Source organism: Pygocentrus nattereri, chromosome 20, assembly GCF_015220715.1.
Source record: "Pygocentrus nattereri isolate fPygNat1 chromosome 20, fPygNat1.pri, whole genome shotgun sequence".
NCBI lineage: Eukaryota > Metazoa > Chordata > Actinopteri > Characiformes > Serrasalmidae > Pygocentrus > Pygocentrus nattereri.
In genome coordinates this window covers 12031141-12047059 of record NC_051230.1, presented here as the reverse complement: position 1 = coordinate 12047059, position 15919 = coordinate 12031141, and the positions used below count along the sequence as shown (strand labels likewise).

The following is a 15919-nucleotide window of genomic DNA, read 5'->3' as shown; positions in this document are numbered from 1 at the left end:
CACTTTTGTATAACTATACAAAATTTCATCACTTTAGACCAATCAGAAGAATATCTGGCATTTTAGGAGTATGACAGTGTTTTATCCCATGTTTTTGGACCATTTCAGTAGGAAAAGAGTTACTCCAGTAAAGGATGATTTGCAGTCGTTCAATCCTATGTGAAATGTTTTGCGTAAGATGTGAGAAGAGATGTGAGCTAGTGTGAGGATTAGAATGTGTATTTTATTTTATTTTTTTACCAGAGTGTAAATGGGCTTTTGGTCTCTCTTGGGTTTTACTTCGAATGGTATGAACTTGACATGTGGATTTGTGACTGTAGTTACTTCTTTTTCATCCGCTTTCAGCTAAGCTCCCCCATGACTTCTGTCAGCAGCCTAGAAGACATTAAACCTCCTCTGGGTCTGAACGGGGTCATGAAGGTTCCAGCCCAACCAACCGGCACCTCACTGTCTCTCACCAAACACATCTGCGCCATCTGCGGAGACCGCTCCTCAGGTGAGACACATGCATACCCATACACAGAGACAGTATAGGAGATAAACACAGTAAATGATAACTGACGTGAAACACTGATATTTACAATTAATACTTACAGTATTTGCCCCCTTCCGGGATTCTTCTATTTTTGAATATTTGTCACACTTGAAAGATCATCTACCTCCTTTTAATATTAGACAAAGATGACCTAAATAAACAGAAAATGCTATATTTTAATATTTTAATCTATTGAAGGAAAGATGCTGTTCAACTCTACCTATATCTGTGTGAAAAAGTAATTGCTGCTAAATCAACCAGTTAACCACATTCAATTGACTATTGCGTTCAGTTCCACACCCAGGCATGATTACTGGTAGATCTGTTGAATCTAAACATCATGTAAATAGAACCTGTCTGGCAGTGTGAAGTGGGCTAGAAGGTGTCATAAAACAGCACATGATGCCCCTTTCTAAACAGATGTAAAACAAAGTCATTAGAATCTACCAGTCTGGAAAGGGATGCAAAGCCATTGCTAAGGCTCTGGGACTCCAGAAAACCACAGTGAGAGCCTTTAAACAAATAGAGAAAACTTGGAACAGTAATGAATCTTCCCAGGAGAGGCCGGCCTACCAAAATTTCACCAAGAGCAACGACTCATCCAGGAGGTCACAAAAGAACCTAGACAAACATCTAAAGAGCTGCAAGCCTCACTTGCCTCAGATAAGGTCAATTTACACAATTCCACAATAAAAAAAATAGCATTCATGAGAGAGTTGCAAGCTGCAAAGCACTGCTGACCAAAAAGAACACAAGGGTGCATCTCACATTTGCCAAAAACATCTAGATGCCACCCCAGACTTTGGGGTTCTAGGCTGTGGACTGATCAGGCAAAGGTGGAACTTTTTAGATGACATGGGTCCTGTTACACCTGATGTAAAGCTAACACCGCATTCCACCATAAGAGCAATACCAGCAGTCAAACATGGTGGTGGTAGTGTGATGGTCTGGGGCTGCTTTGCTTCTGCAGGACCTGGACGACTTGTTGTAATCCATGAAATCAGCTTGAAACAACTTTTGCTTTGTGACGTGGTGCATTGTCATGCTGAAAGTAGCCATTAGAAGATGTATAAATGATGGCAATGACAGGATGCACAAGGTCGGTGACAATACTTAAATAGGCTGTGGCATTCAAACGATCATTGATTGGTATTAACAAGCCCAATGTGTGCCAAAACAACATTTCCCACACCATTACACCACCTCCACTAGCCCGGACTGATGTCACAAAGCTCGTTGGGTCAATGCTGTTGGCACCCAATTCTGACCCTACCATCTGTGTGCCTCAGTAGAAATTGAGATTCATCAGACCAGGATATGTTTTTCCAGTCTTCAACTGTTCATGTATGATGAGCCTTTGTGCACTGCAGCCTCAGCTTTGTGTTCTTGGCTGACAGAAAGTGGAGCCCGATGTGATCAGCAGTTATAGAAATACTCAAACCAGCCCATCTGGCACCATCAGTCATGTCTGTAACATTACCTGAAGCTGCTGGCCCGCATCTGCATGATTTTATGTACCGCACTGATGACACATGAACGGCTGATTAGATAATTGCATGAATGAGGAGGTGTACAGGTGTTTTTAATAAAGTGCTCAGTGAGTGCATATTGAAGTGAATGTTTGATGAGAAATCCTATTCTTTCTTTATCATTTACATTAGGGATAAAGGTGGACAAGGATTTCTAAATGACACTGTATGATAATGCTGTTATCTTATCTAAAATTCAATTGTTGAGATGTAGACAGAGTGATTCAGTGTGGCTTGATGTGAAATGGTGCACTGCATTCTCTACAGTGTTGTTGATAGGAACCAGAGATTGCATTTTACTGTGGTAAGATGGTAAGTGATAAATCTGAGGGGGGGGCTTTTTCTTCAGGTATTGTTTTGTCGTACAATACCCTGTATGTACCACTCCACTATAAATGGTTGTAAAATGTCTTGGCCCAAAATCTTTGTAAAACTATCATAAAACAGGCAGTGTATTTTCTGTTGTGCAACAATTTAATATAATAACTTGCTGTGATGTGGAATATTCCATAAGGAATATTTCTTTATTTCATATTATGCCACTTTGAATATCTTTGTTTACATATTAAAGATTTAATTATGCAAAAATTGCGTGTGTACTTTGGCCCAGTATTGTCACAAACCACATAAGCATTCAAGATTACATAACAAATTGATGCAGTTTGAGGTGAATAATGCTAACCCAGCAGCTTTAAGCTTCCTTTACTTCTCAGCTATATTATCCTTGTAGCCTAAGTGCAAAACTAAAAAAGCAAACTTCAGGTCTGGACATGTCTTGACTACATTTGGGGTAAGAAGTAAATTGTGTAATTTAAAGGCAAAATTGGGCTGGGAGAACATAAAATATTCTTCTGTACCACTTAAGGTCCATCAGACTTTTCCACTTTTGGAGCCTGCCACGACTTGTAATGCAGTACATCACCTGGCAGAGACTCTAACAGCTGTGTGATTTTGGTGGTGCTGAATTATTGATCACATAATGCCAATTAAAAGTGGCTCCTGTAGGGAAGAATGGTAAAGGATGAATGGCTCTTGCAGGTAAACACTATGGGGTGTACAGCTGTGAAGGCTGCAAAGGCTTCTTCAAGCGGACGGTGAGGAAAGACCTGACGTACACCTGCCGGGACGACAAGAACTGTCTGATAGACAAGCGCCAGCGCAACCGCTGTCAGTACTGCCGCTACCAGAAATGCCTGGCCATGGGAATGAAGAGAGAAGGTGCTTTTTTTGCTTATTTTACACATTTTTTGCTGTGTGTGTGAACTGCAGTTGTAAGGTATACCGTTTGTTAAATGGTATCAGAATATTGGCCTTTGCAATAGTGTCTTCCACCATCCTGACCTATTCTCACATGTCCCAGGTGGGTTTCTTTGGGTGTTTGAATGAATCAAAGCATTGGGGCTATGTGATTATTCATATTGTTATCATATGTTATCATTATTGTGATTCCTAAAAACATAACAGTAAGGGGCCAAGGACAGAATAGATCAAATAACATTACATACAGCAGAGCCAATCTCAAAGCACATGCAGACATGCACATCTATAACTGAATAACTAACATGTAATACTTTCAGCTTGATGATTATCTCAATCTAAACTGTGTAAAATATATGAAGCAGTAATGGCTACTATCACAACAAACCTGCATCACCATTGTGAACTTTCTAAGAAATGATATTACTTTTTGTAGACATATGTATGTGTTTGCAATTATGGTGTAATTATCTGTTAAAATTGTGTTATTGCACAATAATGAATTGTTTTGTAATTTAGCATATTTTAATGTTCACTTAAAGAAGAGGTTAGTAAATTTAAATTCACACAGAAAAAATGAAGTGTGCTTATTGCACACTCAGTAAGAAGAAGTATTTTAGTAATTATTTTTCTCTTCTTATCTCGTCATTACAGTGTTCAACAACTTTAATGACCATTGCATTTTATGCTTATGTTGTACAGCCGGAAAGAACAATTGAACAAATGTAACTGTTTGTCAAAATTGTAATAGTTGGAACCGTAGGAAGATTTTTAATTAAAACAGCAAATCCTTTTTGATCTGTATTCAGTTGAAAATAATGTAGTTAATGTTTCACCTAATTACCTTTATTCTTTTGGCTATATATGCTTGTTCTAAATTTGATGATTACAACATGTGTCCAAAAAAGTTAGGACAGGGGCATGTTTACCACTGTGTTCCATCGCCTTTCCTTTTAACAACGTTCAGTAATCATTTGTGAACTGAAGACAACAGTTTTGTAGTTGTGAAACTGGTGTTTTTCCCATTCTTGCTTGATATAAAACTTCAGCTGTTCAACAGTCTTTGGTCTCTGTTGTCGTATACATTTAAAATATGTCACACAATTTCAATGGGAGACAGGTCTGGACTGCAGACCTCTTTCAGAGAAAATGACATCCATTTTTCCATAAAAAATTTAAATGGGGACTCATCAGACGACTGTACACATTTCCACTTTGTGTCAGTTCATCTCAAATGAGCTTTAGCCCTGAGGGTTGTCAGCATTTCTGGGTATTGTTCAAGGAGTTTTGCTTGTTTTGCTTTGCGTAGTACAGTTTAAACTTGCATTTGTCAATGCAGCGACAAACTGTCAAGGGTTTACTGACAAGGGTTTTCTGAAGTATTCCCAAACCCAAGTAGTTACATTCATTATAGAAGCATGTCAGTTTTTAATGCAGTGCTCTTTGAGGCATCTGAGGGCATTCAGTATTGTTTTTGGCCTTGTCCTTTATGCACAGATATTTCTCCTGATTTTCTGAATCTTTTAATAGTGTTATGGACCCTAGGCGTTGAAACAAATTCCATAATTTCTTTCTAATTGTGCACTGAGAAAGTGGCGACTGGGCATTTTGTCCTGAGCCAATCATGACAGCATCACCTGTTGCCTGTTCACCCATTTACCTCTGGAAAGTTACAAAACAGGTGTTTTTGTTTGTTTCACAAACTTCCCAGTCTTACATTGCCGTGTCCCAACATTTTTGGAAGCAACCTGTGTTGCAGGCATCAAATATAAAATATGCAATAAATAATCTTTTTAATAATAAAATAAAATGCAATAAATAATCTTCAATTAAATAACTATATCTTTAAATTACTGCTTTGCTTTATTAGCATTTTGCCTACTACTCTACCATTTTTTTTACTTTAAAATGGTCATTTTATAGAAGTAAAAAAAAAACACTGTTAAATTTAATGCAATTCTGTTCCAAGTCATTTTTGATTTTTAATTTCTCATCATGTTCACACAATGAAAAGAGCAGCAGCCATTTTTTTTTTAAGTTTACAAGGTTACAAGTTACAAGATTTCAATATGACAGCAATGTTAAATTGCAAAGCATATTGTAATCACAACATGCATGAATAGTATAATAGTATTTTGTTTTCATCATGGAATTCTATCTCATTTAACAAACCATTCCGAGGTAGTAAGAGAAAAGAGACTCTTATGGTGCTTTTACAGAATGGGGCTTGTGTTGTTTATAGACACACACTGGAATGTAAAAGAAAAAATCGATACTTGATTTGATGGACAGAAAGAACAAAAAGCCACTGAGGTCTTCATTTCAAACCCTGGGAATTCTGAATGTGAATGAAAACTGACACACTATGGAGACGTTAGACAAACAGTGGAAAAGAGGAGTCATAAAAAGTCTTTAACACACAGTAGTAGAGGAGAGTGAAATGTTCCTAAAAACGAACGTAGACTGCATTCTTTTCCACCTTGTCCGGGCCACAGCGGACACACACATGCACACAGACTTTGCTGACCCTTTCATTGCAGGGCATGACTGTCAAATTAATCAACTGACTGAAAGTAGAAAGGACAGTTTTATTGTCCATTACATAGGCTTTATTGGCAAAATGGAGGCCCACTCAATTTACTGAATCATATTTGTATTGGCTTGTGGCCAAAAAATATATAGTCTTGCAAACCATGCAGAGAAGTTGGAATTGACCTGCTGAACTTTTGTAATTATGGCAGAGCTGGTTTTAGCTCGTTCGCTGTCTCTCATGTCTGTGAATAACGTACTCTATTCCATTAAAACCAGACTGTGCCGTTGCTGTGGAGATGTGTAGCCAAGGAGCAAACTGAAAGCAGCTGTGTGTGTGTGTGTGTGTGTGCATGTTATATTATATCTCGATGTATGCAGTTACACATACACATATACACATACATACTGTATTGTTATGAATTCAGTTACCTATCTATTTGAATTCATATATGTGTGATTATGTTTGCACGTGCATGTATATATCAATAGCTGTCCAGGAGGAACGTCAACGGGCGAAAGAAAGAAGCGAGGCTGAGCTAGAGCTGGCCGGCTGCTCTAGTGAGGACATGCCGGTGGAGAAGATTCTGGAAGCTGAGCTGGCAGTGGAGCCTAAAACTGAAACCTATGTGGAGGGCAACCTTTGTGCTCCAGCCAACTCTGTAAGCCCGTATCTCCGTGTTTCTTCCTCCCTCTCTCCCTCTCTCTCTCTCTCTCTCTCTCTTTAGTCCTGTTTATCTCCTTAACAAAATGTAAAATTCTGGCTTTTAGAGTACATTGCTTATTAATTCACTTTGTCATGAACTTTCTGTTTTGAGCAAAACAGTGCATTGGAACATACTTCATTTTACTCTCTTTGAACATGTTTCTAAACATTTAAAATAAGTTGTTAAGGATTTGAATTTTGTTCTGAATGTATGCTCCTGGGTCTTTAGAAATTACTGCATTGTAGTCAATCAGCAGTGTTACGTTGGTTGCCAACAACAACAGTATTGTAGAGGGTTGTCCTGCTAATATTTGACCAACGCTAAACAACATTTATTTGCGTTCCAACAAATAAAGCTTGTGGTTTAATATGTTGCATCCAGGCTATCATGTTTTAATCAGTCAGTTTGGCTACATGATTACAGATACTTTATCCAGCATGACTGGATAGTTAAATCCCTTACAAATAAAATTAATCAACCCTATCCATTATCACACTTTCTCTCTAAATCACACCCTGTCTCTCACATACTCTCACTCACTCAGAATATTTGATAAGGCAGCATTTCTTTCCAGGCTACACTGACTAGAACGTTTTATTGTGAGATGTAAATTTCCTTGAGATCCCATCCCAGTGAGTCTGGCAGGCTGAACGGAGATTTTATTTTTTTGTTTCCTAGATGGCTTAGGATTCAGGTTTCTGGAGGTAGAGGTGTAATGTGAGCAAATGGGAATGGCTATTTTTAAATGGATGGAACGGTGCTTGCTGGACTCTGACAGGAAGCGGCTCCCTGTGGACTGGCCATCCACAGCTACATAGTAATGCACTCTGGCACTGAAGACCACCCTGGATTATCATAGCAGGAGATAGGAAATCAGCAGTTTTCCTCCATTTGTATAGCACTGGAGTTGTACACTTCAGCATAATGTGGCCTAAGCCAATTCTGTGCTGTGGAATAGTATGTACAAAAAAAAATGTTGGATTTTTTATTGTGTAACTAGTAGGCTAGTGTCTCTCTGTGCCTCTATGCTTGTGATGGACCTTCCAGCACAACTGGAGTGGAAGCTGTACATGTTGTGTTTGGTCTTCTGGGGATTCTCAAAACTATTTACTTTCAGTACAGGTTCTTACGTTTGTCCTTGCGCTTTGAGTAGGTCCTGCTGAATGAAACATAGCCCTAATGAGTTTGTGCTCCTCTCGGCATGATTGAAATCTTATTGAGAATCCTGCTAGAAATGTGATCGAGACATTGTCTCTGATATTACGTTGAGTGTGAATTAGAATGTGCCAGAATAAATGTCATTTAGAATCAGGAGGGATCCCCAAAACTATGGCTGTGGGCGATTGTTTGTGGTTTTGTTGGAGAAAAGGTGATTAGGAGTTTTTGAGGCACAGGAAGTGATTGATCAGATAGTCTATTAGTAATAATTCAGAGCAGCGGCTTCATGGTCAGGGTCAGTGAAGCACAAGTAAGTTTCTTTCTCTGGTAGTACCCCAGAGTGGTTGTTAAACAAGCATTAATAATAAGCTTCAGCTGAAGCAAGTGAAGCAAGTCTTCACCTTAATTTCTCTGTGTCTGCTGCAAGTTTCTTGCCGTGCTCTACCTCTTTCTCTCTCTCACACACAGCACATACGTAGCGAGTTACAAGACTGATCGTTTTTGATACTATTGAAGTATTATTATTAAAATATACACAAATATATAGCTCTAATACTCACTATAGCTCTAATACTAATACTCAATCATTTCACCACTGGTATCAGGTATTATATTGATAGAGTTTTTGATCAAACCTTTGTATTACTTTATAACTACAAAAATACATTTACAAGTGGTGTGTATTCTGAGTAATTTTGATATTCCAGTATCCAGAATAGCTCAAGAACAGACCACTGGGAGTAGAAAACATCATAAACATGAAACTGGTGCACTGGTTCTGGCTGTGTGAAAAATGTAGCAGAGCTGAACATTTGGAAATATTCCTTATTCAGAATGTGTTTGAGACTGCCCCTTCAGCTGAGTTAATGAACTAATGCTAACACTAGAAGTGACCATTGCAGCAGCAGATGGCTTGTCGTCTTCTGAAGTTTTTCTTATCTGGGAATGATGTGCCCAATGTTTGTTTTCCAATATAACATGGAAAACAGAGAAAGAACTTTTTATTGTTTTGGTTCTAGCTAATGAACCATTATGTCACACTATGTCTGGCTTTTACTTTCCAGTCCTAAGCATTATGTACTTCATCCCACACTCACATTAAGGCCCTTGTGTTTTATTTTAGTTTTAATGAAATAGATTTACTTAATGTAAAGCATGAGCAAAACCTAGCTAAAGGTAGAATTAAGCATGACTAAATTGGGAAGAAAATTGATGGAGAAAAATCAGTAGTGCTTAGCAGTGCTACTGCTATGTATTGTTCAGTAGGGCTGTACAATATCTACATAAAATGCGATGTTCAGTAAAGCTGTCGGATATGACGATGTTGTTAAGAGAAGTGATAAATTATTAATAAAATAGAGTGCCTCTCACTGGATGTGATGCAAGTACAGATTTTTTTTGTATGTGCAAGCAGAAATCTAACCATTCTCTCCTTAAGCAAATAGCAAAATACAAAATTACAAAAGAATTAACTTGTGCAAAATAAAAAGAAATTAAATACAATCAGCTACTGCATCAGAACTACAAGCACATTTTCTTAATGTTTGCTGCGTTTTTTCACAGGCTTGTAGTTCAGGATGGAGGAGTTTTTGAGCTGTGCACATGTATGTTTTGAAATTGTCTGTTTAGTCGAATGGTTAGGTTACTCGTCTCCTGTGTGACAGAGCAGGATTGTATACCAGTGCAGAGAAGCACTCATTAGATTTCTGACAGTTTGTGCAGGCAATGTAATGACATCTTTTTGGCGCTGTGTATGAGGTAATGTGATGTTCTGATGTTCTGTCATCACTGCTGTAACAATGTTTTTATCACGGAATCTCATATTGCAATAACGATGAAAATACAATTTATTGTATAGCACTACTGTTCAGATAATAACAGTATAAAAATGCTTTGTTCTGGTGCGTGCTTTGCAGAGAGACTGTCATAGTAGGCAGTTTACTTTCACCATGACTTTTGAAAATGATAATTGTAATTATTTAAATCATTATTACATGTTTTACAATATTACGATTATACCACGATACATGATTAAAATGGGTAACAGTCTCATTGCTTGTAGGGAGAGAGAGAGACACAGAGAGAGAGAGAGAGAGAGAGAGAGAGAGAGCGAGCAAGAGAGAGAGAGAGAGAGAGAGAGAGAGAGAGAGAGAGAGAGAGAGAGAGAGGCCTACACACAAAGAGACTTTGGTTCCATACCTTTGTTTCAAGAAGCTGAAAGAACAGGCATCTCCAGTTTGAAAGCTGTCAGAGAGATAAATCTAACGTCTCATCTTCAAAAGGAAACTTTATTTAAAGTGCAGATCCTTGAAGATTCCTCCTGTGTGTGTGTCATAGGATCGGACTGAAATGAAATCCTCTGTTGCTTTGCCTTCCCCCTACCTGTTTTGTATTCTTCTAGCTATGTGCTTCCAGCCTCACTTTTGTTTTTCCTTACATACTTTCTGTCGTATTGTCCTATCATCAGTCAGGTACACTGCAGCAATCCAAATATTCATTCACAGTCCTTACATGCTTCAAAATGACCAGTGCTGGACAGGCATTCTGACCAAAACTAGCACAATTATAGATTGCTTTTTTGGTACAAACCAGACAGAAAATTATTTTAACTGTACCAGCAATTTGAGTCTTTCCACAGTGCTTCAATGTTGAGCATCATCTTTGTTTCTTTGTTAATATAAAGTTCCTTTTTTTTCTCTCCATGTCCCACCCTGCAGCCCAACGACCCTGTCACAAATATCTGCCAAGCTGCAGATAAACAGCTCTTTACGTTAGTGGAGTGGGCCAAAAGGATACCACACTTTTCTGAACTCCCTCTAGACGACCAAGTCATCCTCTTACGAGCAGGTACATTATGTGTGTGTGTGTTTGGGTATATATATATTTTGTTCTATAGCTCTTCATCAGAGTTCAATGATGTAGAATGATGTATGAACTAGTCTGGATTCTTGTCTGGATTCATGAGACTGCATATACTAAATACTGATATATTGACTTTTATAATAATTCCTGAATGGTACTTTTCTCTTACATTCTTTTAAAGGCAAGAAAGTATATGTAACATTAGGGCTATCAAAAAGAATTGTGCATTAATGCATATGCATTAAGAACAATTTTCCTGGTTTTACCCTTTAAGCTATTCAAAGTAGTGTTGTCTGAAGCCCAGTGTGTTGCACATGATGTGTTATGATAGAATCCACAGTTGCAGCCTTCTGGTTCAAATTGCATCTTTAAAATGGTTTTTAAGCAATCTTCAGCATGTTCATCAGGCTACACTGGACAGAGCTCATGGGATATCTACGGATAAATCAACGAGCTGCACAGTGGAAAACTACAGTTCCCGTTGAGAGCCTCCACTGTAACAAGAATCCACAAGCTGTATGAATGAGAGCGAGAGCAAGAGAACAGGAAGAATAACGCTGATGTCTCTAAATGAAACATTACTGCCAGACTAATACCTTGTTTCCCAACTAATTGATTATTTGGAGTCATATGGACCAGCTTATTACTATAAAAATAGTAATGTTAAACTCCACAAATAAGTAGAAATTGTACACTGAAATTTGCAGAGACATGCTGTTTTAAGTTCTCTGTAAAGGTTGTTTTAGCTTGTTTTCATGTAGAAAACCAACAAAACATGTAATTTGACTGGGGCTATTCAAACGTTTGCATACAGCTGTATAGTTATTGGTCTGAACATGCAGCCACAGTTGCTGCTACTGGATGCCAGTGATAAGAATTGGAATTTCCATTCAACCTATAGAAAATTTCATGTTCAGATTCTTGTAAACCCTTCATTTACTTAATGAAAATACTGTTGTGAAATTATTGAAAATAATGAATAAATTCCTAACGAAACAGATTTTGCTTGCTCATATAACTATGATGAAATACACTACTTCTCTAAATTTGAGGAAATATGATGATAAATGTGATAAATCACTGTTAACTACATAAAAATTCTAGATGATGGAACCAGCATGCTGATGCTGATAAGATTGACTAGTTAGGAGTCAAAGTTTTGTACTGAATGACATCAAATTTCTTAGCAGTCTGTGCTGTTGAAATAATTGGTTTAGTACCATCAGTGTGAATTTGAGTAACACATTTGAGTGTAATAGATCATGATGATGAGTGAGTCTCATCGTACAGATGAAAATATAATGTTGATCAAATTTGCAACTTTCATGATTAAAAGCCATTCAGGGTCTTATGATGAAATCATGCTTAATAACTTCTAAGTACTACTGTCTGCAAACTAGTAGCAGAATCAAAATCTCATCTTAGTTGTTTTTTTTTAATCATGTGAAAAATGCTAGCCTCCCTTTACACTGTGTGAATATTTATTGATGAATAGAACAATAAAAATGGTCTAAAATGACAATGTACATTAAAAAAAGTTTTTCTTTCACCTATAAAGACAGCATTGTGTAGATGTGTTTTTTATGACAACTACAGTATAATATGACACATTTTTTTACACTCTGAGATCTTTGTTTGCAGTACTGGATAATTAAATAAGCACGCTTTATATAGCACGATTTCTGTATCACACTGGATTTTTTATTGTAATTCATTATATAATTTTATTGTGTTTTCAGTAGGTTTATGTATGATGAATATGAGACTTCCATCTCATTCTGTATCTCAGAATGAGTTCTTCTGTTGAGGTGATACATGAAGTGATACATTCACTTCAGAATGAGAGGTTTATTTGTACTCTTAGTTCACATGCTGTGTGTATTCCACAGGCCTAATGTAGCCTGAGGCCTGAGGACACCCACCATCCCTGTATTTGTCCCAGCATTATTTTGAAATGGAGAAAAAAAATTAAAATGTTTTTGGCCTTGTTGGAGTGTATTTAGGCCTGATCACTGTTTGACACATTGAGAGCAGACAAAGCAGTTCTCACTATGACTGAAGCTCTTTTGTATACTGTCTTCGTACAAAAGCGTTATTGTTTACCTCATCTGGTTACCTCATCTGGTCGGCTCAGCACGTCCTCAAGGGGTCTTTTTTGCTGCCTTTCTTGTGTTTTTGTTTGTTCTGAGGCCTCCGCTGAAACCCGCCTCTCTGTCTTTTTCTTTATCTCTCACAGGGTGGAATGAGCTCCTCATAGCTTCTTTCTCGCACCGCTCTATAAGTGTGAAAGATGGCATATTGTTAGCAACAGGCCTCCATGTCCATAGAAACAGTGCACACAGTGCAGGAGTAGGCGCCATTTTTGACAGGTAAGTGTCTGTAGCCTTCTTAGGCTTGTTTTTCCAGTTATTAACCTCAAGACTTGCGATTTAGTCACTGTTATAAATTATGCAGCAACTATTATGAAACAAATTTGTAAGTTATACAGTTATGAGAGTGAGGAACTGAACTGGCCACTATACAGGCCCCATATAGGCCTTTAGAGTTTCAGGACAGGGTTTTAAACAGGATTGACATTGCTGTCCAGCCTTGAATATACCATGACACATTTCTCTCTAGACCCAAACAGAAGTGCCAGGATTTGAATCTGAATTCCACATGAAACCAACAAAGTTGGTTTAATGATAGCCTGCTAAGTTAACTTTTAGTATAGCAACAATGACAGTCATCATCAGATCATCAGTTAACAAAATGTAAAAAAATGAATAGCATAATTCTAACTGTACAAAATAGACCCCAACCAGTATTTCGGCTTACTGGCCAATTTCGCTGAATCGATATTGGTGTGAGCAAACATTTTCCAGATAACGTGCCAATAATTGTCAGCTTCCTTATAGTCATGGCATCACCGCAATTCAGACTCACTATCTGAAATTTCTTTTGTTTATTTAACAGTCATATCAGTAAAGTAAAATTACATTGGCCTGTATTAACACTTATCAGAATCTTTAACCCCTGAAAATTGGTATCAGCCATAAAATGCTCATATCGGTTGGGCCCTAGTCTGAAACGTTTAAATTCCACTTCAACACATTTATTCAGCCAGCAGTTCCTTCAAACAACATGACAAACGGTTTTATTCTACATAAACTACATAATGCACTGTTCTCATTTTGAAGTCAAGGACCTCACTCGGCCTCTGAAAACACGATTGTGCATCCATTCGGATTATGTGAGGAGTATTCTTAGGAAAAGGCTAAAGGCTTTTATCTCCATGTTTATTCAGTATTGGAAAAACAATGCGTTCGAAATTAGTTGTATATGTAGGCTCCAGCAGTTTCATCTGAGCAAACACTGTCAAACATAAGACCAATGTTTTGGTGTCCTCAAATATACAGTGAAATATAGTGCCACATACAGAATAAAAATTGTCATCACATATAAAGAGTGTAACAGATTCAGTCCTTTTAATATTAGTCTAGATTTAATAGTTACTGAAATATAACAGGTCATAAATATTTTCCTTCTGCACATTTAGACATGCACTGTTCTCATATTGACCTTCTTGCTAACACACACACACACACACACACACACACACACATTTTCTAAGTCACTTCTCCCTCAGGGTCGCAGGAGGGTGCTGGAGCCTATCCAGTATACACCCTGGACAGGTCACCAGTCCATCGCAGGGCAGACAGACAGACACACAATCACTCACACACTCACACCCAGGAGCAATGTAACATGTCCAGTTGGCCTGACTGCATGTCTTCAGACTGTGGGAGGAAACCCACGCAGACACGGGGACAACATGCAAATTCCACACAGAGAGGACCCTGGTCACCGAGCCGGGGAATCAAACCCAGGCCTTTCTTGCTGTGAGACTTAGGGGTTAAGTTAGAAGTTAGAAAGAAGAAATAGGCATCAGTTCAGGTCATGGAGGACTTATGCTCCTCTAAGAATTGAGGGCAAGTAATGTTATAGATCATGCCTCTGAGTTTTCAAAAATGACCCCCCTAAGATGTTTCAGTGTGGAAGTGTCCTCTGTCGCACTCGCCTTTACATTATTAATTGCACTTTTACATTAAGCTGCACGGAAGTTTTATGTAGCTGTGCGATAATGTTTCACTCGCCATATGAAATCTGTCAGTGTCCTCATTAATGAAATAGAGGGTGACTACAGCAAAGGCAAACCTGTCTTATGTGCCCTAATAGTTTTGAGTCCTGAGTCAATATAAAACTAAAAATGATTGAGAACTGATGAGTCATCTTGCCTGTACAGCATGATATTATTCAGCACTGGGCATTACCCAGTGCTGAATAATATAAGTGACTTATATAGCAGTCAAACTGGAAAGGTTACTACTGAGGGTTACAGTCAGTTGCTTTTTTATTGGGACAGAGTGCTGACAGAGTTGGTGTCTAAGATGCGAGACATGCAGATGGACAAGTCTGAGCTTGGATGCCTGCGAGCAATTGTTCTTTTCAATCCAGGTACAGGAACGCACACACCACATGCATACATTTACACAACCACTGGAAATTACCTGCTTCAAGTAATTGGAAATGCTTCACCCACAATCTTGAGTCTTGAATATGGTACAGTACATGTAGAGCAATAGAACAAAGCACAGTTACTGCTTGTGGTCTGAGAAAAGTAAATATGATGAGGTAAATGGTAATCTTTTAAGCTGCCACACCCTGTAAAATGGAAATACTGTAGCCATATTTCTTAAGCTGGCCAGTTATGCATCCATTGGAAGTTATGTGAGGAATATTCCTGGAAAAGGCTGAAAGCTTTAATGTCAATGTTTATTCAGTATTGGAAAATGAATGTGCTGTTCTAAATTAGCTTTATATGTAGCCTCCAGCAGTTTCATCCAAGCCAACATTGTTAAACATAACACAAGAGTTTCATTGCCCTCAAATGTACAGTGAAATTTAGTGCCACATACAGAATAAAAATTGTCATCATATGATGTAAAAACATACACTATAGCAGGTTCAGTCTTTTAATATCAGTCTAGATTTAACTGGTACTGAAATATGTTCTAACAGGTTATAAAATATTTCCCTCTGCACATTTAGACTCTAAGGGCCTGTCCAACCCAGCAGAGGTGGAGGCACTTAGAGAGAGAGTCTACGCTTCACTGGAGTCCTACTGCAAACAGAAATATCCAGACCAACCCGGAAGGTATATATACATTATGCAAACCTTTATGCTAATTATCCCATTCATGTGTCAGATATAAGTATATCGCTGCCATCAGAACAAAAGCTCGTAGGTCCAAAATGATAACTTTGCAGGAGAAGGAAAAACACTTGGACTGAATATGTAG

The 15919-nt window shown here is 38.0% G+C and overlaps 1 protein-coding gene across 3 annotated transcripts in view; it reads left to right on the top strand.

Moving 5' to 3' along the window:
* The window catches only part of rxrab (retinoid x receptor, alpha b), a 72258-nt gene that overhangs the window by 53430 nt on the left and 2909 nt on the right, over window positions 1–15919 (top strand). For 2 of the 3 annotated variants that reach the window (XM_037531747.1, XM_017691160.2), the window contains 7 exons: window positions 346–496; window positions 3103–3282; window positions 6343–6512; window positions 10433–10562; window positions 12814–12946; window positions 14983–15074; window positions 15669–15774. In XM_037531747.1, coding sequence (XP_037387644.1) covers window positions 346–496; window positions 3103–3282; window positions 6343–6512; window positions 10433–10562; window positions 12814–12946; window positions 14983–15074; window positions 15669–15774 — 962 coding nt within the window. The remainder of the gene's footprint in view (window positions 1–345; window positions 497–3102; window positions 3283–6342; window positions 6513–10432; window positions 10563–12813; window positions 12947–14982; window positions 15075–15668; window positions 15775–15919) is intronic. The other variant, XM_037531748.1, reaches the window with a different exon arrangement.